The sequence below is a fragment of the Carcharodon carcharias genome, chromosome 13, assembly GCF_017639515.1.
Source record: "Carcharodon carcharias isolate sCarCar2 chromosome 13, sCarCar2.pri, whole genome shotgun sequence".
Classification (NCBI taxonomy): Eukaryota; Metazoa; Chordata; class Chondrichthyes; order Lamniformes; family Lamnidae; genus Carcharodon; species Carcharodon carcharias.
The window spans coordinates 84420452-84443633 of NC_054479.1; the positions used below are offsets into that span (position 1 = coordinate 84420452).

The following is a 23182-nucleotide window of genomic DNA, read 5'->3' on the forward strand; positions in this document are numbered from 1 at the left end:
GAAACAAGGTCACCCTGAGGAGGGGGTGGAGAGGGACAGTGGGACACCCTGAGGAGGGGGTGGTGGGGTTCAGTGGGACACCCTGAGGTGGGGGTGGAGAGGGACAGTGGGACACCCTGAGGAGGAGGTGGAGAGGGACAGTGGGACACCCTGAGGTGGGAGTGGAGAGGGACAGTGGGACACCCTGAGGTGGGGGTGGAGAGGGACAGTGGGACACCCTGAGTTGGGGGTGGAGAGGGACAGTGGGACACCCTGAGGTGGGGGTGGAGAGGGACAGTGGGACACCCTGAGGTGGGAGTGGAGAGGTACAGTGGGACATCCTGAGGAGGGGTTGGTGGTGTTCAGTGGGACCCCCTGAGGTGGGGGTGGAGAGGGACAGAAGGACACCCTGAGGAGGTGACCGAGATGATGAGGGAGAGACAGATACAGCCAGGAATAGAGTGTGAGACAAAAACAAAAATTGCTGGAAAAACTCAGCAGGTCTGATAGCATCTGTGGAGAGGAAGACAGAGTTAACGTTTCGAGTCCGTATGACTCTTCAGAGCTAAAGGGGCATATGAAATGTGGTGAAATATCAGCTGTTTAAGTGGGGTGGGACAGGTAAAGTTGGATAAAGGGCCAATGATAGGTGGAGACAAAGGAGAGATTGCCAAAGATGTCATAGACAAAAGAACAAAGGTAGTTGACGGTAGTGATATTAGCTAAAGGTTGTGCTAATGGTGACATTAAGGGTAGAAAGCAGGATGAGCAAGTGACAGATGGCCCTTGTGGGGGTGGGGTGTGGGGAGAGGATCAAAATAGGCTAAAAGTTGGGGATAAAACAATATGAAAATAAATTGTAAAAATAATAATGGAAATAGGTGGGAAAAGAAAAAATATATATAAATATATATATATAATTATTAGAAAAAAGGGGATAAAAAAGGTTTGAGGATGGAGGAGAGACCTTTTCTTTATGACATCTTTGGCAATTTCTCCTTTGCCTCCACCTATCACTGGCCCTCTATCCAGTTTCATCTGTACCACCCCCCTTAAATAGCTTATATTTCACCACATTTCTATTCCTCTTCAGTTCTGATGAACAGTCATATGGACTCGAAACTTTAACTCTGTCTTCCTTTCCACAGATGCTGTCAGACCTGCTGAGTTTCTCCAGCTATTTTTGTTTTTGTTTCCGCCTTCCAGCATCTGCAGTATTTTGCTTTTATTATAATAGAGTGAGTCAGGGTGGAGAGAAAGAGAACGAGCACTTGAGACAGAGGGAGTAGAAAGGACATCAAACCAATAAACGAGGAGAGGTTTAGATGGAAAGAACAGTAAATAATACTGGCCGTAAGATAAGAGCAGAGATAAAACTCCAAAAAGTGATGAATAGAAATGTTCCAGAAGCACAAAATTGGACAAGTGAAATAGAAGGCATGAAAATTGAGAAAAAGCACACCATCAGAGCAGGATCAGATTGGGTACGGTGTGTGTGATGCAATGAAGTTTATGGGTATAATCGTTTGCGCCAGCTGGCACTGTACGTGTTCGGCGGTGTGAATGGACAATATGGCGAGAAGGCCAAAAATTGGTTTCATGATGTCGTGAAACCAGTTTGCGATCATCTGCTCAGCCTGTTGATGGTGGGCTGCAGTCTCCACCATCGGATGTTGGGGACCTCATTGTAATACATCTGCATATCATTATAAGGCCAGCCCACTGGACTCATTTCCCCCCCGCCCTACCAAACTGGATTGTTCGTCCACATCGGCGCAGAACATGTCCTAACAAGCCTGACGTGCAGAATGTGGATGGGATTTTTGGGAAGTAAGGGAACCTGCATGTAAGGAAAAGGGTTGTGGCTGGTAGATCATGGTGTCGAGGTGGAGAGATGGGGGGAAAGGAAATGGGTGACGGGGGGAGGGGAAAAGACAGGGGAGCTGACGAAAAAGTGACCATGTTGTCCAAATTGAAAGTGAAACGACAGTCGTGGTGGGCGAAATCAGGTGCTGCATGGGAGTGTGATCATTGGGTGGGCGGAGATGCAGGTCGGCTCAGATGGACAACTGAAAATGAATCCCACCAGGCAGCATTGAAAATGCTCAGGACATTGAGGTAAGTGTCATACATGAAGGATCCGTGTGTGTGGGAGAGACCCTGCCACACACACACCTCTCCCCCCCCACTCGTTGGCCAGCTGTTCCCTCTGTGGTGACAGAGGACGAGGTTGAGGGGCTCACAGGCAAAGGGGAGTCGGAGAGAGAGCACAGTCTCTGAGATGCCTGAGTGGATGACCCAGGGGTGTCCAGTTGCCGCTCCTCCTGCTTTCAGGTGCAGGGGGCCCCAGCCTGACTCCTTGAGGGGAAAGAGCACTTGGAGGGAGGTTGAGGTGCCCTGTTTCCCCCTCGCATTGCCAATGCAGGAACTCACCCATGTCTACTGCAATGTTGTGCAGGTCCCCACACATCTCCGTGTTTTGCTGGACGAGGGTCTCCATAGCATCCACATACCTCCAGACATGCACATGTGGGTACCACTTCATCAGAGAGCACGCGGACGCACTCCTCCGACTTGCGAGCCTCTCTGTTAAGGGCTTCCAACAGCTCTGCTTGATGCCCCCCCGCCTTCTGCTGACTCTCCACAGTGAATTGGAAAGCTGAAACCAGAAGCTTGTCATCTGACTCGGACCTCACCAGTTCCTCCACAGATGCTGTCAGACCTGCTGAGTTTTTCCAGCATTTTCTGTTTCAAACTTCCAACATCCGCAGTATTTTGCTTTAAAAAAGAAAATAGATTAGATTAGTGGGCAAAGATCTGGCAAATAGAGTATAATGTGGGAAAATGTGAGGTTGTCCATTTTGGCAGGACAAATAAAAGAGGCATATTATCTAAGTGGTAAGAGATTGAAGAGCTCTGAGATGCAAAGGGATCTGGGTGTCCTAGTGCATGAATCGCAAAGGGTTAGTATGCAGGTACAGTAAGAAATTAGCAAAACTAATAGAATGTTATTGTTTATTGCGAAGGGAATTGAATATAAAAGTAGGGAGATTATACTTCCGTTATACAGGACATTGGTGAGACCACATCTGGAGTACTGTTTAGAGTACTGGTCTCCTTATTTAAGGAAAGATGTAAATGTGTTTGAAGCAGTTCAGAGAAGGTTTACTAGACTAATACTTGGAGTGGGCGGGTTGGACAGTTAGAGTTGTATTCACTGGAGTTTTGAAGAGTAAGAGGTGACTTGATTGAAACAAGATCCTGAAGGAACTTGACAGGGTTAATGTAGAAAGGATGTTTCCTCTTGCGGGAGAACCTAGAATTCGGGGTCACTTTCAAAATGAAAGGTCACTCATTTGGGACAGAGATGAGGAAAAGTTTTTCTCTGAGGGTTGTGAGACTTTGGAATTCTCTTGCTCAAAAGGTGGTTGAGGCAGAGTCCTTGAATATCTTTAAAGCAGAGGTAGATAGATCCTTAATAAGCAAGAGGGTGAAAGGCTATCAGGGGTAGGCAGGAATGGTTAAAATCGTGATCTTATTGAATGGCAGAGCAGACTCGAGGTGCCGAGTGGGCCTACACCTCCTCATTCGTATGTACGAGCAGCTAGCATCATACACAAGGATTTCAGATTCCATAGGAAAGTAAACTGAATCATAGAATGTAATCCCAAAAAGAAAACAGTAGAAGTCCAGAAACCTGAGGTCATGTAAAGGATTTTTAACCTTGAAGCAGTGACCTCAGTCACAGGGTTGTGTTTAATTATTCGCACCATCAGCTGTTTTGGGGTGCTGTCTTTTTTAAGCTATTTGCCAACATTTCAGAATGCTGCAGATTGGCATGTCTAATTTCAGAACAGTTTGATGAGATGTGGAGTTCCTCGTGTTGTTATGCCAAGATTTCTATTTTAAATACCTGTGTGAATTTTCGTAAATGATTATTTTTCTTAGGCTGAATATTGAGACCTGCTTATGCCATCAATCTCTTTTATAGAACAAGTGATCTAAAAACTGGAACATTTGTTGGTGAAGACAAGTATGGTAACAAATATTATGAAGACAAACGATACTTCTTTGGTAAGCATTGTTTATTGATTGGTAAAGTTGTTGTTTAGTTGTAGTATATACTCTGTTTGTGTCAGTCTTGACTCAATGGTGGCTCTTTTGCTTATGGGTCAGAAGGCTGTAAGTCCCACTCCAGATAATTCAGCCCATAATGCAGGCTGACACTCCAGTGCAGTACTGAGGGTGTTCTACACTGTCGAGGATGCACATTTTCAGATCAGATATTAACCCTAGGCTCCAACTTACCTCATATGAGGACAAAAACTTTTAGAGCACTATTTCAAAGGGGAAACTGACCAGCAACTCTAAAACAATGTCATTGATGTTTGTGGGGACTGGCTGTCTGTCAATTAACTGCTGTATTTGCCAGCAGTACAACAATGACTGCATTTCATTGCATGTTATATATCACTGATGACTTTTTGAGAACATCACAATTCGGAGCGGGGATAGTCCATTTGACCTCTTGAGCCTGTTCTGCCATTTAGTAAGATCATGGTTGACCTCTACCTCAGCTACACCTCAAACACCATCCCTGTGTCCATTAACAGCTTGAGTATCCAAAAATCTATCAACCTCGGCCTCGAATACACTCCACAATTGAGCATCCGAAGCCGCAGGGGTAGAGAATTCCAATTCCCTCTGTTTCTTCTCATCTCACTCCTAAATAGCAGACTCTGCCCCTTTCATACTGTTGGGAGGTCAAACTGCCCCTTTCACACTGTTGGGAGGGCACACTGCCCCTTTCACACTGTTGGGAGGTCTCTCTGCTCCTTTCTCACTGTAAAGAGTGGTCACTCTGCCCATTTCACACTCCAATGGGAGGGTATTCTGCCCCTTTCACTCTGTTGGGAGGTCACCCTACCCCTTTCACACATTTGGGAGGGAACTCTGTACCTTTCACACTTTTGGGAGGGCACACAGCCCCTTTCACACTGTTGGGAGGTCACTCACCCCTTTCTCACTTTTGGGAGGGCACTCTGCCCTTTCACACTGTTGGGAGGTCTCTCTGATCCTTTCTCACTGTAAAGTGTGGTCACTCTGCCCCTTTCACACTCTAATGGGAGGGCATTCTGCCCCATTCACTCTGTTGGGAGGTCACCCTACCCCTTTCACACTTTTGGGAGGGAACTCTGTACCTTTCACACTTTTGGGAGGTCACACTGCTCCTTTCACACTGTTGGGAGGTCACTCTGCCCGTTTCACACTGTTGGCAGTTCACTCTGCCCCTTTCACACTTCTGGGAGAGCACACAGCCCCTTTCACACTGCTGGGAGATCACCCTGCCCCTTTCACACTTTTGGGAGGGCACTCTGCCCCTTTCACACTTTTGGGAGGGCACTCTGCCCCTTTCACACTTTTGGGAGGGCACTCTGCCCCTTTCACACTTTTGGGAGGGCACTCTGTCCCTTTCACACTTTTGGGAGGTCACACTGCCCCTTTCACACTGCTGGGAGGTCACACTGCCCCTTTCACGCTGTTGGGAAGTCACTCTGCCCCTTTCACAATTTTGGGTGGGCACTCTGCCCCTTTCACAATTTTGGGTGGGCACTCTGCCCCTTTCACAATTTTGGGTGGGCACTCTGCCCCTTTCACACTTTTGGGAGGGCACTCTGCCCCTTTCACACTTTTGGGAGGGCACTCTGCCCCTTTCACACTTTTGGGAGGGCACTCTGCCCCTTTCACACTTTTGGGAGGGCACTCTGTCCCTTTCACACTGCTGGGAGGTCACCCTGCCCCTTTCACGCTGTTGGGAGCTCACTCGGCCGCTTTCACACTGTTGGGAAGTCACTCTGCCCATTTCACATTGTTGGGAGGTCATTCTGCCCCTTTCACACTTTTGGGAGGGCACTCTTTCCCTTACAAGTTGTAATGAGAGGGCACTCCACTCTTTCACACTGTAATGGAAGGGCACTCTGCCCCTTTCACACTTTTGGGAGGGCACTCTGCCCCTTTCTCACTGTAAAGAGTGGTAACTCTGCCCCATTAACACTGTAATGGTTGGTTACTCTGCCCCTTTCACACTGTAATGGGAGGGCATTCAGCCCCATTCACACTGTTGGGAGGTCACCCTGCCCCTTTCACACTTTTGGGAGGGCAGTCTGTCCCTTTCACACTTTTGGGTGGTCACACTGCCCCTTTCACACTGTTGTGAAGTCATTCTGCCCCTTTCACACTGTTGTGAAGTCATTCTGCCCCTTTCACACTGTTAGAAGGTCACTCTGCCCCTTTCACATAGTTGGGAGGTCACTCTGCCCCTTTCACACGTTGGGAGGTCACTCTGCCCCTTTCACACTGTTGGGAGGTCACTCTGCCCCTTTCACACTGTTGGGAGGTCACTCTGCCCCTTTCACACTGTTGGGAGGTCACTCTGCCCCTTTCACACTGTTGGGAGTTCACTCTGCCCCTTTGAAACTATTGTGAGGTCACTTTGCCCCATTCACACTGTAATGGGAGGTCGTTTTGCCCCTTTCACAAAGTAATGGGATGTCACTCAGTCCCTTTCTCACTGCAGTGGGAGGGCACTCTGCCCCATTCACACTGTAATGGTCGGTTACTCTGCCCCATTCACACTGTAATGGTAGGTTACTCTGCCCCTTTCACACTCTAATGGGAGGGCGCTCTGCCCTTTCACACTGTAATGGGAGGTCACCCTGCCCCTTTCACACTTTTGGCAGTGCACTCTGCCCTCTATCACACTGTAATGAGAGGTCGCTCTGCCCCTTTCAAGCTATTGTGAGCTCATTTTGCCCCATTCACAATGTAATGGGAGGTCACTCAGTCCCTTTCACATTGCAGTGGGAAGGCACTCTGCCCTTTCACACTGTAATGGAAGGGCAGTCTGCCCTTTCACACTGCAATGGGAGGTGTCTTTGCCCCTTTCACAATGTAATGGGAAGTCACTCAGTCCCTTTCTCACTGCAATGGGAGGGCACTCTGCCCTTTTCTCACTGTAAAGATTGGTCACTCTGCCCCATTCACAGTGTTATGGCAGGTTACTCTGCCCCTTTCACACTGTAATGGGAGGGCACTCTGCCCTTTCACACTGTAATGGGGGCCACTCTGCCCTTTCACACTGTAATGGAAGTGCATTCTGCCCTTACACACTGCAGTGGGAGGGCATTCTGCCCCATTCACACTGTTGGGTGGTCACCCTGCCCCTTTCACTCTTTTGGGAGGGTACTCTGTCCCTTTCGCACTGCAATGGGAGGGCACTCTGTCCCTTTCAAGCTGTAATGGGAGGGCACTCCCCTCTTTCAAGCTGTAATGAGAGGGCACTCTGCCCCTTTCACACGGTTGGGAGGTCACTCTGCCCCTTTCTCAGTGTAAAGAGTGCTCACTCTGCTCCATTCACACTGTAACGGTAGGTTACTCTGCCCCGTTCATACTGTAATGGGAGGGCATTCTACCCCATTCACACAGTTGGGAGTTCACTCTGCCCCTTTCACACTGTTGGAAGGACACTCTACCCCTTTCACACTGTTGGGAGCTCGCTCTGCCCCTTTCACACTGTTGCAAGGACACTCTACCCCTTTCACACTGTTGGGAGCTCACTTTGCCCCTTTCACACTGTTGGGAGGTCACTCGGCCCCTTTCACAGTGTTGGGAGGTCTCTCTGCCCCTTTCACACTGTTGGAAGGTCACTCTGCCCCTTTCACACTGTTGGGAAGTCACTCTGCCCCTTTCACACTGTTGGGAGGTCACTCTGCCCCTTTCACACTGTTGGGAGGTCACTCTGCCCCTTTCATACTGTTGGGAGGTCACTCTGCCCCTTTCTCTGTGCAAAGAGTGCTCAGTCTGCTCCATTCATACTGGAATGGTAGGTTACTCTGCCCCTTTCACACTGTTAGGAGGGCATTTTGCCCCATTCACACTGTTGGGAGGTCACCATGTCCCATTCACACTTTTGGGAGGGCACTCTGCCCCTTTCACACTGTTGGGAGGTCACTCTGCCCCTTTCATACTGTTGGGAGGTCACTCTGCCCCTTTCTCTGTGCAAAGAGTGCTCACTCTGCTCCATTCATACTGGAATGGTAGGTTATTCTGCCCCTTTCACACTGTTAGGAGGGCATTCTGCCCCATTCACACTTTTGGGAGGGCACTCTGCCCCTTTCACACTGTAATGGAAGTGCATTCTGCCCTTACACACTGCAATGGGAGGGCATTCTGCCCCATTCACACTGTTGGGTGGTCGCCCTGCCCCTTTCACACTTTTGGGAGGGTACACTGTCCCTTTCGCACTGCACTGGGAGGGCACTCTGTCCCTTTCAAGCTGTCATGGGAGGGCACTCCCCTCTTTCAAGCTGTAATGGGAGGGTACTCTGCCCTTTCATACTATAATGAGAGAGCACTGTGCCCCTTTCACACGGTTGGGAGGTCACTCTGCCCCCTTCGCACTTTTGGGAGGTCACTGTGCCCCTTTCGCACTTTTGGGAGGTCACTCTGCCGCTTTTGCACCATTGGGAGGTCACTCTGCCCCTTTCGCACTTTTGGGAGGTCACTCTGCCCCGTTCACACTGTTGCGAGGTCACTCTGCCCATTTCACACTATTGGGAGGTCACTCTGCCCCTTTCACACTGTTGGGAGTTCACTCTGCCCCTTTCACACTTTTGGGAGGTCACTCTGCCCCTTTCACACTGTTGGGAGGTCACTCTGCCCCTTTCACACTGTTGGGAGGTCACTCTGCCCCTTTCACACTGTTGGGAGGTCAATCTGTCCCTTTCTCACCGTAATGGAAGTGCATTCTGCCCCACTCACACTGTTGGGAGATCACCCAGTCCCTTTCACACTTTTGGGAGGGCACTCTGCCCCTTTCGCACTTTTGGGAGGTATCTCTGCCCCTTTCACACTGTTGAGAGGTCACTCTGCCTCTTTCACACTGTTGGGAGATCGCTCTGCCCCTTTCACCCTGTTGGGAGGCCACTCTGCCCCGTTCACCCTGTTGGGAAGTCACTCTGCCCCTTTTACCCTGTTGGTAGGTCACTCTGCCTCTTTCACACTGTTGGTTGGGCACTCTGCCCCATTCTCACTGTAAAGAGCTGTCGCCCTGCCCGTTTCACACTGCAGTGGTAGGTTACTCTGCCCCTTTCAAACTGTAATGTGAGGGCATTCTGCCCCCTTCACACTGTTGGGAGGGCACTCTGCCCCTTGCATACTTTTGGGAGGTCACTCTGCCCCTTTCTCACCATAAACAGTGTTCACTCTGCCCCATTCACACTGTAATGGTAGGTTACTCTTCCCAGTTCATACTGTAATGGGAGGGCATTCTGCCTCATTCACTCTTTTGGGTGGTCACCCTGCCCCTTTCACACTTTTGGGAGGGCAATCTGTCACTTTCGCACTGTAATGAGAGTTCGCTCTGCCCCTTTCAAACTATTGTGAGGTCACTTTGCCCCATTCACACTGTAATTGGAGGTCACTTTGCCCCTTTCACAAAGTAATGGGATGTCACTCAGTCCCTTTCTCACTGCAATGGGAGGGCACTCTGCCCGTTTCTCACTGTAAAGAGTGGTCACTCTGTCCCATTCACACTGTAATGGTAGGTTACTCTGCCCCGTTCATACTGTAATGGGAGGGCATTCTACCCCATTCACACTGTTGGGAGGTCACCATGCCCCTTTCACACTTTTGAGAGTGCACTCTGTTCCTTTCGCACTTCCGGGAGGTCACACAGCCCCTTTCATGGTGTTGGGTGGTCATTCTGCCCCTTTCACATTGTTGGGTAGTCACTCTGCCCCTTTTATACAATTGGGAGTTCACTCTGCCCCTTTCACACTGTTGGAAGGACACTCTACCCCTTTCACACTGTTGGGAGGTCACTCTGCACCTTTCACACTGTTGGGAGGTCACTCTGCCCCTTTCACACTGTACGGAGATCACTCTGTCCCTTTCACACTGTTGGGAGGTCACTCTGCCCCTTTCACACTGTTGGGAGATGACTCTGCCCCTTTCACACTGTTGGGAGGTCACTCTGCCCCTGTCATACTGTTGGGAGGTCACTCTCTTTCGCAGTGTAAAGAGTGCTCACTCTGCTCCATTCACACTGTAATGGTAGGTTACTCTGCACCTTTCATACTGTAATGGGAGGGCATTCTGCCCCATTGACATTATTGGGAGGTCACACTGCCCCTTTCACACTTTTGGGAGGACCCTCTGCCCCTTTCACACTTTTGGGAGGGCACTCTATTCCTTTCGCACTTCTAGGATGTCACACTGCCCCTTTCATGCTGTTGGGTGTTCATTCTGCCCCTTCCACATTCTTGGGAGGTCACAATGCCCATTTCTCACTGCTGGGAAGTCACACTGCCCCTTTCACATTGTTGGGAGGTCACTCTGCCCCTTTCATACTTTTGGGAGGTCACTCTGCCCCTTTCTCACCGTAAACAGTGTTCACTTTGCCCTATTCGCACTGTAATGGTAGGTTACTCTTCCCAGTTCATACTGTAATGCGAGGGCATTCTGCCCCATTCACACTCTTGGGTGGTTACCCTGCCCCTTTCACACTTTTGGGAGGGCAATCTGTCGCTTTCGCACTGTAATGAGAATTCGCTCTGCCCCTTTCAAACTATTGTGAGGTCACTTTGCCCCATTCTCACTGTAATGGGAGGTCACTTTGCCCCTTTCACAAAGTAATGGGATGTCACTCAGTCCCTTTCCCACTGCAATGGGAGGGTACTCTGCCCTTTTCTCACTGTAAAGATTGGTCACTCTGCCCCATTCACAGTGTTATGGCATGTTACTCTGCCCCTTTCACACTGTAATGGGAGGGCGATCTGCCCTTTCACACTGTAATGGGAGGTCACTTTGCCCCTTTCACAATGTAATGGGAAGTCACAGTCCCTTTCCCACTGCAATGGGCGGGCGCTCTGCCCTTTTTTCATTGTAAATATTCGTCACTCTGCCCTTTCACACTGTAATGAGAGGGCACTCTGCCCCTTTCACACTTTTGGCAGTGCACTCTGCCCTCTATCACACTGTAATGAGAGGTCGCTCTGCCCCTTTCAAGCTATTGTGAGCTCAATTTGCCTCATTCACAATGTAATGGAAGGTCACTCAGTCCCTTTCACATTGCAATGGGAGGGCACTCTGCCCTTTCACACTGTAATGGAAGGGCAGTCTGCCCTTTCACACTGCAATGGGAGGTCACTTTGCCCCTTTCACAATGTAATGGGAAGTCACTCAGTCCCTTTCCCACTGCAATGGGAGAGTACTCTACCCTTTTCTCACTGTAAAGATTGGTCACTCTGCCCCATTCACAGTGTTATGGCATGTTACTCTGCCCCTTTCACACTGTAATGGGAGGGCACTCTGCCCCTTTCGCACTTTTGGGAGGTCATACTGCCCCTTTCACACTGCTGGGAGATCACACTGCCCCTTTCACACTGTTGGGAGGCCACTCTGCCCCTTTCACACTGTAATGGAAGGGCACTCTGCCCCTTTCACGCTGTTGGGAGGTATCTCTGCCCCTTTCACACTGTTGGGAGGTCACTCTGCCTCTTTCACACTGTTGGGAGATCGCTCTGCCCCTTTCACCCTGTTGGGAGGCCACTCTGCCCCGTTCACCCTGTTGGGAAGTCACTCTGCCCCTTTTACCCTGTTGGTAGATCACTCTGCCTCTTTCACACTGTTGCTAGGCCACTCTGCCCCTTTCACACTGCTGGGAGATCACACTGCCCCTTTCACACTGTTGCTAGGCCACTCTGCCCCTTTCACGCTGTTGGGAGATCACACTGCCCCTTTCACGGTGTTGAGAGATCACTCTGCCTCTTTCACACTGTTGCTAGGCCACTCTGACCCTTTCACACTGTTGGGATGTCACTCTGCCCCTTTCACGCTGTTGGGAGGTCACTCTGCCCCTTTCACGCTGTTGGGAAATCACTCTGCCTCTTTCACACTGTTGGGAGATCACTCTGCCCCTTTCACACTGTTGGGAAGTCACTCTGCCCCTTTCTCACTGTTGGGAGGTCACTCTGCCCCTGTCATACTGTTGGGAGGTCACTCTCTTTCTCAGTGTAAAGAGTGCTCACTCTGCTCCATTCACACTGTAATGGTAGGTTACTCTGCACCTTTCATACTGTAATGGGAGGGCATTCTGCCCCATTGACATTATTGGGAGGTCACACTGCCCCTTTCACACTTTTGGGAGGACCCTCTGCCCCTTTCACACTTTTGGGAGGGCACTCTATTCCTTTCGCACTTCTAGGATGTCACACTGCCCCTTTCATGCTGTTGGGTGTTCATTCTGCCCCTTCCACATTCTTGGGAGGTCACAATGCCCATTTCTCACTGCTGGGGAGTCACACTGCCCCTTTCACATTGATGGGAGGTCACTCTGCCCCTTTCACACTTTTGGGAGGTCACTCTGCCCCTTTCTCACCGTAAACAGTGTTCACTCTGCCCTATTCGCACTGTAATGGTAGGTTACTCTTCCCAGTTCATACTGTAATGCGAGGGCATTCTGCCCCATTCACACTCTTGGGTGGTTACCCTGCCCCTTTCACACTTTTGGGAGGGCAATCTGTCGCTTTCGCACTGTAATGAGAATTCGCTCTGCCCCTTTCAAACTATTGTGAGGTCACTTTGCCCCATTCTCACTGTAATGGGAGGTCACTTTGCCCCTTTCACAAAGTAATGGGATGTCACTCAGTCCCTTTCCCACTGCAATGGGAGGGTACTCTGCCCTTTTCTCACTGTAAAGATTGGTCACTCTGCCCCATTCACAGTGTTATGGCATGTTACTCTGCCCCTTTCACATTGTAATGGGAGGGCGATCTGCCCTTTCACACTGTAATGGGAGGTCACTTTGTCCCTTTCACAATGTAATGGGAAGTCACAGTCCCTTTCCCACTGCAATGGGCGGGCACTCTGCCCTTTTTTCATTGTAAATATTCGTCACTCTGCCCTTTCACACTGTAATGAGAGGGCACTCTGCCCTTTCACACTGTAATGAGAGGGCACTCTGCCCCTTTCACACTTTTGGCAGTGCACTCTGCCCTCTATCACACTGTAATGAGAGGTCGCTCTGCCCCTTTCAAGCTATTGTGGGCTCAATTTGCCTCATTCACAATGTAATGGAAGGTCACTCAGTCCCTTTCACATTGCAATGGGAGGGCACTCTGCCCTTTCACACTGTAATGGAAGGGCAGTCTGCCCTTTCACACTGCAATGGGAGGTCACTTTGCCCCTTTCACAATGTAATGGGAAGTCACTCAGTCCCTTTCCCACTGCAATGGGATGGTACTCTGCCCTTTTCTCACTGTAAAGATTGGTCACTCTGCCCCATTCACAGTGTTATGGCATGTTACTCTGCCCCTTTCACACTGTAATGGGAGGGCACTCTGCCCCTTTCGCACTTTTGGGAGGTCACACTGCCCCTTTCACACTGCTGGGAGATCACTCTGCCCCTTTCACACTGTAATGGAAGGGCACTCTGCCCCTTTCACGCTGTTGGGAGGTATCTCTGCCCCTTTCACACTGTTGGGTGGTCACTCTGCCTCTTTCACACTGTTGGGAGATCGCTCTGCCCCTTTCACCCTGTTGGGAGGCCACTCTGCCCCGTTCACCCTGTTAGGAAGTCACTCTGCCCCTTTTACCCTGTTGGTAGATCACTCTGCCTCTTTCACACTGTTGCTAGGCCACTCTGCCCCTTTCACACTGCTGGGAGATCACACTGCCCCTTTCACACTGTTGCTAGGCCACTCTGCCCCTTTCACGCTGTTGGGAGATCACACTGCCCCTTTCACGGTGTTGAGAGATCACTCTGCCTCTTTCACACTGTTGCTAGGCCACTCTGCCCCTTTCACACTGTTGGGATGTCACTCTGCCCCTTTCACGCTGTTGGGTGGTCACTCTGCCCCTTTCACGCTGTTGGGAAATCACTCTGCCTCTTTCACACTATTGGGAGATGACTCTGCCCCTTTCACACTGTTGGGAAGTCACTCTGCCCCTTTCTCACCGTAAACACTGTTCACTCTGCCCCATTCACACTGTAATGGTAGGTTACTCTTCCCAGTTCATACTGTAATGGGAGGGCATTCTGCCCCATTCACTCGTTTGGGTGGTCACCCTGCCCCTTTCATACTTTTGGGAGGGCAATCTGTCGCTTTCGCACTGTAATGAGAGTTCGCTCTGCCCCTTTCAAACTATTGTGAGGTCACTTTGCCCCATTCACACTGTAATGGGAGGTCACTTTGCCCCTTTCACAAAGTAATGGGATGTCACTCAGTCCCTTTCTCACTGCAATGGGAGGGCACTCTGCCCGTTTCTCACTGTAAAGAGTGGTCATTCTGACCCATTCACACTGTAATGGTAGGTTACTCTGCACCATTCACACTCTAGTGGAAGGGCGCTCTGCCCTTTCACACTGTAATGGGAGGTCACTCTGCCCGTTTCACACTTTTGGCAGTGCACTCTGCCCTCTATCACACTGTAATGAGAGGTCGCTCTGCCCCTTTCAAGCTATTGTGAGCTCACTTTGCCCCATTCACAATGTAATGGGAGGTCACTCAGTCCCTTTCACATTGCAATGGGAGGGCACTCTGCCCTTTCACACTGTAATGGAAGGGCAGTCTGCCGTTTCACACTGCAATGGGAGGTCACTTTGCCCCTTTCACAATGTAATGGGAAGTCACTCAGTCCCTTTCTCACTGCAATGGGAGGGCACTCTGCCCTTTTCTCACTGTAAAGATTGGTCATTCTGCCCCATTCACAGTGTTATATCAGGTTTCTCTGCCCCTTTCACACTGTAATGGGAGAGCACTCTGCCCTTTCACACTGTAATGGGGGCCACTCTGCACTTTCACACTGTAATGGAAGTGCATTCTGCCCTTACACACTGCAGTGGGAGGGCATTCTGCCCCATTCACACTGTTGGGTGGTCACCCTGCCCCTTTCACACTTTTGGGAGGGTACTCTGTCCCTTTTGCACTGCCATGGGAGGGCATTCTGCCCCATTCACACTGTTGGCTGGTCACCCTGCCCCTTTCACACTTTTGGGAGGGTACTCTGTCCCTTTCGCACTGCAATGGGAGGGCACTCTGTCCCTTTCAAGCTGTAATGGGAGGGCACTCCCCTCTTTCAAGCTGTAATGGGAGGGTAGTCTGCCCTTTCATACTGTAATGAAAGGGCACTGTGCCCCTTTCACATGGTTGGGAGGTCACTCTGCCCCTTTCTCAGTGTAAAGCGTGCTCATTCTGCTCCATTCACACTGTAATGGTAGGTTACTCTGCCCCGTTCATACTGTAATGGGAGGGCATTCTACCCCATTCACACTGTTTGGAGGTCACCATGCCCCTTTCACACTTTTGAGAGTGCACTCTGTTCCTTTCGCACTTCTGGGAGGTCACACAGCCCCTTTCATGCTGTTGGGTGGTCATTCTGCCCCTTTCACACTGTTGGGTAGTCACTCTGCCCCTTTTATACAATTGGGAGTTCACTCTGCCCCTTTCACACTGTTGGAAGGACACTCTACGCCTTTCACACTGTTGGGAGGTCACTCTGCCCCTTTCACACTGTTGGGAGTTCACTCTGCCCCTTTCACACTGTACGGAGGTCACTCTGTCCCTTTCACACTGTTGGGAGGTCACTCTGCCCCTTTCATTCTGTTGGGAGGTGACTCTGCCCCTTTCACACTGTTGGGAGGTAACTCTGCCCCTTTCACACTGTTGGGAGGTCACTCTGCCCCTGTCATACTGTTGGGAGGTCACTCTGTCTCTTTCTCAGTGTAACGAGTGCTCACTCTGCTCCATTCACACTGTAATGGTAGGTTACTCTGCGCCTTTCATACTGTAATGGGAGGGCATTCTGCCCCATTGACATTATTGGGAGGTCACCATGCCCCTTTCACACTTTTGGGAGGACACTCTGCCCCTTTCACACTTTTGGGAGGGCACTCTATTCCTTTCGCACTTCTAGGATGTCACACTGCCCCTTTCATGCTGTTGGGTGTTCATTCTGCCCCTTTCACATTGTTGGGAGGTCACCCTGCCCCTTTCACACTTTTGGGAGCGCACTCTCTCCCTTTCAAATTGTAATGGGAGGGCACTCCGCTCTTCCACACTGTAATGGAAGGGCACTCTGCTCCTTTCACACTGTTGGGAGGTCACACTGCCCCTTTCTCACTGCTGGGAAGTCACTCTGCCCCTTTCACATTGTTGGGAGGTCACTCTGCCCCTTTCACACTTTTGGGAGGTCACTCTGCCCCTTTCTCACCGTAAACATTGTTCACGCTGCCCTATTTGCACTGTAATGGTAGGTTACTCTTCCCAGTTCATACTGTAATGCGAGGGCATTCTGCCTCATTCACACTCTTGGGTGGTCACCCTGCCCCTTTCACACTTTTGGGAGGGCAATCTGTTGCTTTCGCACTGTAATGACAGTTCGCTCTGCCCCTTTCAAACTATTGTGAGGTCACTTTGCCCCATTCACACTGTAGTGGGAGGTCACTTTGCCCCTTTCACAAAGTAATGGGATGTCACTCAGTCCCTTTCTCACTGCAGTGGGAGGGCACTCTGCCCCTTTTTCACTGTAAAGAGTGGTCACACTGCCCCATTCACACTGTAATGGTAGGTTACTCTGCCCCTTTCACACTCTAATGGGAGGGCGCTCTGCCCTTTCACACTGTAATGGGAGGTCACCCTGCCCGTTTCACACTTTTGGCAGTGCACTCTGCCCTCTATCACACTGTAATGAGAGGTCGCTCTGCCCCTTTCAAGCTATTGTGAGCTCAATTTGCCCCATTCACAATGTAATGGAAGGTCACTCAGTCCCTTTCACATTGCAATGGGAGGGCACTCTGCCCTTTCATACTGCAATGGGAGGTCACTTTGCCCCTTTCACAATGTAATGGTAAGTCACAGTCCCTTTCCCACTGCAATGGGCGGGCACTCTGCCCTTTTTTCATTGTAAATATTCGTCACTCTGCCCTTTCACACTGTAATGAGAGGGTACTCTGCCCCTTTCACACTTTTGGCAGTGCACTCTGTCCTCTATCACACTGTAATGAGAGGTCGCTCTGCCCCTTTCAAGCTATTGTGAGCTCAGTTTGCCCCGTTCAGAATGTAATGTAAGGTCATTCAGTCCCTTTCACATTGCAATGGGAGGGCACTCTGCCCTTTCACACTGTAATGGAAGGGCAGTCTGCCCTTTCACACTGCAATGGGAGGTCACTTTGCCCCTTTCACAATGTAATGGGAAGTCACTCAGTCCCTTTCCCACTGCAATGGGAGGGCACTCTGCCGTTTTCTCACTGTAAAGATTGGTCACTCTGCCCCTTTCACACTGTAATGGGAGTGCACTCTGCCGTTTCACACTGTAATGGAATGGCCATCTGCCCCATTCACTCTGTTGTGTGGGCCCCCTGCCCCTTTCACACTTTTGGGAGGTTACTCTGTCCCTTTCGCACTGCAATGTGAGGGCACTCTGTCCCTTTCATGCTGTAATGGGAGGGCACTCCCCTCTTTCAAGCTGTAATGGGAGGGTAGTCTGCCCTTTCATACTGTAATAAGAGGGCACTCTGCCCCTTTCACACGATTGGGAGGTCATTCTGCCCCTTTCACACAGTTGGGAGTTCACTCTGCCCCTTTCACACTGTTGGAAGGACACTCTACCTATTTCGCACTTTTGGGATGTCACTCTGCCCCTTTCGCACTTTTGGGAGGTCACTCTGCCCCTTTCGCACTGTTGGGAGGTCACCCTGCCCCTTTCACACTGTTGGGAGGTCACCCTGCCCCTTTCACACTGTTGGGAGGTCACCCTGCACCTTTCACAATTTTGGGAGGGCAATCTGTTCCTTTTGCACTTTTGGAAGGTCACACTGCCGCTTTCACACTGCTGTGAAATCACACTGCCCCTTTCACACTGTTGTGAAGTCATTCTGCCCCTTTCACATATTTGGGAGGTAACTCTACCGCTTTCGCACTGCTGGGAGGTCACTCTGCCCCTTTCGCACTGTTGGGAGGTCACTTTGCTACTTTCGCACTGTTGGGAGGTCACTCTGCCCCTTGCACACTGTTGGGAGGTCACTCTGCCCCTTTCACACTGTTGGGAGGTCACTCTGCCCCTTTCACACTGTTGGGAGGTCATTGTGCCTTTTTCAAACTGTTGGGAGTCACTCTGCCCCTTTCACACTGTTGGGAAGTCACTCTGCCCCTTTCTCACTGTAAACAGTGTTCACTCTGCCCCATTCACACTGTAATGGTAGGTTACTCTTCCCAGTTCATACTGTAATGGGAGGGCTTTCTGCCATATTCACACTCTTGGGTGGTCACCCTGCCCCTTTCACACTTTTGGGAGGGCAATCTGTCGCTTTCGCATGTAATGAGAGTTCGCGCTGCCCCTTTCAAACTATTGTGAGGTCAGTATGCCCCACTCACACTGTAATGGGAGCTCATTTTGCCCCTTTCACAAAGTAATGGGATGTCACTCAGTCCCTTTCTCACTGCAGTGGGAGGGCACTCTGCCCCATTCACACTGTAATGGTAGGTTACTCTGCCCCTTTCACACTCTAATGGGAGGGCGCTCTGCCCTTTCACACTGTAATGGGAGGTCACCCTGCCCCTTTCAAGCTATTGTGAGCTGTAATTTGCCCCATTCACAATGTAATGGGAGGTCACTCAGTCCCTTTCACATTGCAATGGGAGGGCACTCTGCCCTTTCACACTGTAATGGAAGGGCAGTCTGCCCTTTCTTACTGCAGTGGAACGGCACTCTGCCCTTTTCTCACTGTTAAGATTGGTCACTCTGCCCCATTCTCAGTGTTATGGCAGGTTACTCTGCCCCTTTCCCACTGTAATGGGAGGGCACTCTGCCCTTTCACACTGTAATGGGAGGGCACTCTGCCCTTTCACACTGTAATGGGGGCCACTCTGCCCTTACATACTGCAATGGGAGGGCATTCTGCCGCATTCACACTGTTGGGTGGTTGCCCTGCCCCTTTCACACTTTTGGGAGGGTACTCTGTCCCTTTCGCACTGCACTGGGAGGGCACTCTGTCCCTTTCAAGCTGTAATGGGAGGGCACTCTCCTCTTTCAAGCTGTAATGGGAGGATACTCTGCCCTTTTATACTATAATGAGAGGGCACTCTGCCCCTTTCACACGGTTGGGAGATCACTCTGCCCCTTTCGCACTTTTGGGAGGTCACTCTGCCCCTTTCGCACTTTTGAGAGGTCATCTGCCCCTTTCACACTGTTGGGAGGTCATCTGCCCCTTTCACACTGTTGGGAGGTCACTCTGCCCCTTTCACACTGTTGGGAGGTCACTCTGCCCCTTTCGCACTTTTGGGAGGTCACTCTGCCCCTTTCGCACTTTTGAGAGGTCATCTGCCCCTTTCACACTGTTGGGAGGTCATCTGCCCCTTTCACACTGTTGGGAGGTCACTCTGCCCCTTTCACACTGTTGGGAGGTCACTCTGCCCCTTTCACTCTGTTGGGAGGTGACTCTGCCCCTTTCACACTGTTGGGAGGTCATCTGCCCCTTTCACACTGTTGGGAGGTCATCTGCCCCTTTCACACTGTTGGGAGGTCACTCTGCCCCTTTCACACTGTTGGGAGGTGACTCTGCCCCTTTTACCCTGTTGGTTGGGCACTCTGCCCCTTTCTCATTGTAAAGAGCTGTCGTTCTGCCCCATTCACACTGCAGTGTTTGGTTACTCTGCCCCTTTCAAACTGTAATGTGAGGGCATTCTGCCCCCTTCACACTGTTGGGAGGGCCCTCTGCCCCTTGCACACTTTTGGGAGGTCACACTGCCCCTTTCACACTGCTGGGAGATCACACTGCCCCTTTCACGCTGTTGGGAGATCACTCTGCCTCTTTCACACTGTTGGGAGATCACTCTGCCCCTTTCACACTGTTGCTAGGCCACTCTGCCCCTTTCACACTGTTGGGATGTCACTCTGCCCCTTTCACGCTGTTGGGAAATCACTCTGCCTCTTTCACACTATTGGGAGATCACTCTGCCCCTTTCACACTGTTGGGAAGTCACTCTGCCCCTTTCTCACCGTAAACAGTGTTCCCTCTGCCCCATTCACACTGTAATGGTAGGTTACTCTTCCCAGTTCATACTGTAATGGGAGGGCATTCTGCCCCATTCACTCTTTTGGGTGGTCACCTTGCCCCTTTCACACTTTTGGGAGGGCAATCTGTCACTTTTGCACTGTAATGAGAGTTTGCTCTGCCCCTTTCAAACTATTGTGAGGTCACTTTGCCCCATTCACACTGTAATGGGAGGTCACTTTGCCCCTTTCCCAAAGTAATGGGATGTCTCTCAGTCCCTTTCTCACTCCAATGGGAGGGCACTCTGCCCGTTTCTCACTGTAAAGAGTGGTCACTCTCTCCCATTCACACTGTAATGGTAGGTTACTCTGTCCCTTTCACCCTCTAATGGAAGAGCGCTCTGCCCTTTCACACTGTAATGGGAGGTCACCCTGCCCCTTTCACACTTTTGGCAGTGCACTCTGCCCTCTATCACACTGTAATGAGAGGTCGCTCTGCCCCTTTCAAGCTATTGTGAGCTCACTTTGCCCCATTCACAATGTAATGGGAGGTCACTCAGTTCCTTTCACATTGCAATGGGAGGGCACTCTGCCCTTTCACACTGCAATGGGATGTCACTTTGCCCCTTTCACAATGTGATGGGTAGTCTCTAAGTCCCTTTCTCACTGCAATGGGAGGGCACTCTGCCCTTTTCTCACTGTAAAGATTGGTCACTCTGCCCCATTCACAGTGTTATGGCAGGTTTCTCTGGCCCTTTCACACTGTAATGGGAGAGCACTCTGCCCTTTCACACTGTAATGGGGGCCACTCTGCCCTTTCACACTGTAATGGAAGGGCATTCCGCCCTTACACACTGCAATGGGAGGGTATTCTGCCCCATTCACACTGTTGGGTGGTCACCCTGCCCCTTTCACACGTTTGGGAGGTAACTCTACCGCTTTCGCACTGTTGGGAGGTCACTCTGCCCCTTTCGCACTTTTGGGAGGTCAGTCTGCCCCTTTCGCTCTGTTGGGAGGTCACTCTGCCCCTTTCACACTGTTGGGGGGTCACTCTGCCCCTTTCACACTGTTGGGAAGTCACTCTGCCCCTTTCTCACCGTAAACAGTGTTCACTCTGCCCCATTCACACTGTAATGGTAGGTTACTCTTCCCAGTTCATACTGTAATGGGAGGGCATTCTGCCGCATTCACAGTCTTGGTGGTCACTCTGCCCCTTTCACACTGTTGGAAGGACACTCTACGCCTTTCACACTGTTGGGAGGTCACTCTGCCCCTTTCACACTGTTGGGAGGTCACTCTGCCCCTTTCACACTGTAGGGACGTCACTCTGTCCCTTTCACACTGTTGGGAGGTGACTCTGCCCCTTTCACTCTGTTGGGAGGTCACTCTGCCCCTTTCACACTGTTGGGAGGTCACTGTGCCCTTTCACACTGTTGGGAGGTCACTCTGCCCCTTTCACACTGTTGGGAGGTCACTCTGCCCCTTTCACACTGTTGGGAGTTCACTCTGCCCCTTTCACACTGTTGGGAGGTTACTCTGTCTCTTTTTCAGTGTAAAGAGTGCTCACTCTGCTCCATTCACACTGTAATGGTAGGTTACTCTGCACCTTTCATACTGTAATGGGGGTGCATTCTGCCCCATTCACACTGTTGGGAGGTCACCATGCCCCTTTCATGCTGTTGGGTGTTCATTCTGCCCCTTTCACATTCTTGGGAGGTCACCCTGCCCCTTTCACACTTTTGGGATCGCACTCTTTCCCTTTCAAGTTGTAATAGGCGGGCACTCCGCTCTTCCACACTGTAATGGAAGGGCAGTCTGCTCCTTTCACACTGTTGGGAGGTCACACTGCCCCTTTCACACTTTTGGGAGGTCACGCTGCCCCTTTCACACTTTTGGGAGGTCACTCTGCCCCTTTCTCACCGTAAACAGTGTTCACTCTGCCCTATTCGCACTGTAATGGTAGGTTACTCTTCCCAGTTCATACTGTAATGCGAGGGCATTCTGCCCCATTCACACTCTTGGGTGGTCACCCTGCCCCTTTCACACTTTTGGGATCGCACTCTCTCCCTTTCAAGTTGTAATGGGAGGGCACTCCGCTCTTCCACACTGTAATGGAAGGGCACTCTGCTCCTTTCACACTGTTGGGAGGTCACACTGCCCCTTCCACATTGTTGGGAGGTCACGCTGCCCCTTTCACACTTTTGGGAGGTCACTCTGCCCCTTTCTCACCGTAAACAGTGTTCACTCTGCCCTATTCGCACTGTAATGGTAGGTTACTCTTCCCAGTTCATACTGTAATGCGAGGGCATTCTGCCCCATTCACACTCTTGGGTGGTCACCCTGCCCCTTTCACACTTTTGGGAGGGCAATCTGTCGCTTTCGCACTGTAATGAGAGTTCGCTCTGCCCCTTTCAAACTATTGTGAGGTCACTTTGCCCCATTCACACTGTAATGGGAGGTCACTCAGTCCCTTTCTCACTGCAATGGGAGGGCACTCTGTCCTTTTTTCACTGTAAAGAGTGGTCACACTGCCCAATTCACACTGTAATGGTAGGTTACTCTGCCCCTTTCACACTCTAATGGGAGGGCGCTCTGCCCTTTCACACTGTAATGGGAGGTCACCCTGCCCCTTTCACACTTTTGGCAGTGCACTCTGCCCTCTTTCACACTGTAATGAGAGGTCGCTCTGCCCCTTTCAAGCTATTGTGAGCTGTAATTTGCCCCATTCACAATGTAATGGGAGGTCACTCAGTTCCTTTCACATTGCAATGGGAGGGCACTCTGCCCTTTCACACTGTAATGGAAGGGCAGTCTGCCCTTTCACACTGCAATGGGAGGTCACTTTGCACCTTTCACAATGTAATGGGAAGTCACTCAGTCCTTTTCCCACTGCAATGGGAGGGCACTCTGCCCTTTTCTCACTGTAAAGATTGGTCACTCTGCCCCATTCACAATGTTATGGCAGATAACTCTGCCCCTTTCACACGGTTGGGAGGTCACTCTGCCCCTTTCTCAGTGTAAAGAGTGCTCACTCTGCTCCATTCACACTGTAATGGCAGGTTACTCTGCCCCGTTCATACTGTAATGGGAGGGCATTCTACCCCATTCACACTGTTTGGAGGTCACCATGCCCCTTTCACACTTTTGGGAG

At 50.8% G+C, this 23182-nt stretch overlaps 1 protein-coding gene across 1 annotated transcript in view; it reads left to right on the plus strand.

Annotated features, from left to right (window-relative positions):
- ndufa12 (NADH:ubiquinone oxidoreductase subunit A12) overlaps positions 1–23182 on the plus strand; it is a 61370-nt gene that overhangs the window by 239 nt on the left and 37949 nt on the right. The window contains exon 2 of the mRNA XM_041203171.1: positions 3971–4053. Coding sequence (XP_041059105.1) covers positions 3971–4053 — 83 coding nt within the window. The remainder of the gene's footprint in view (positions 1–3970; positions 4054–23182) is intronic.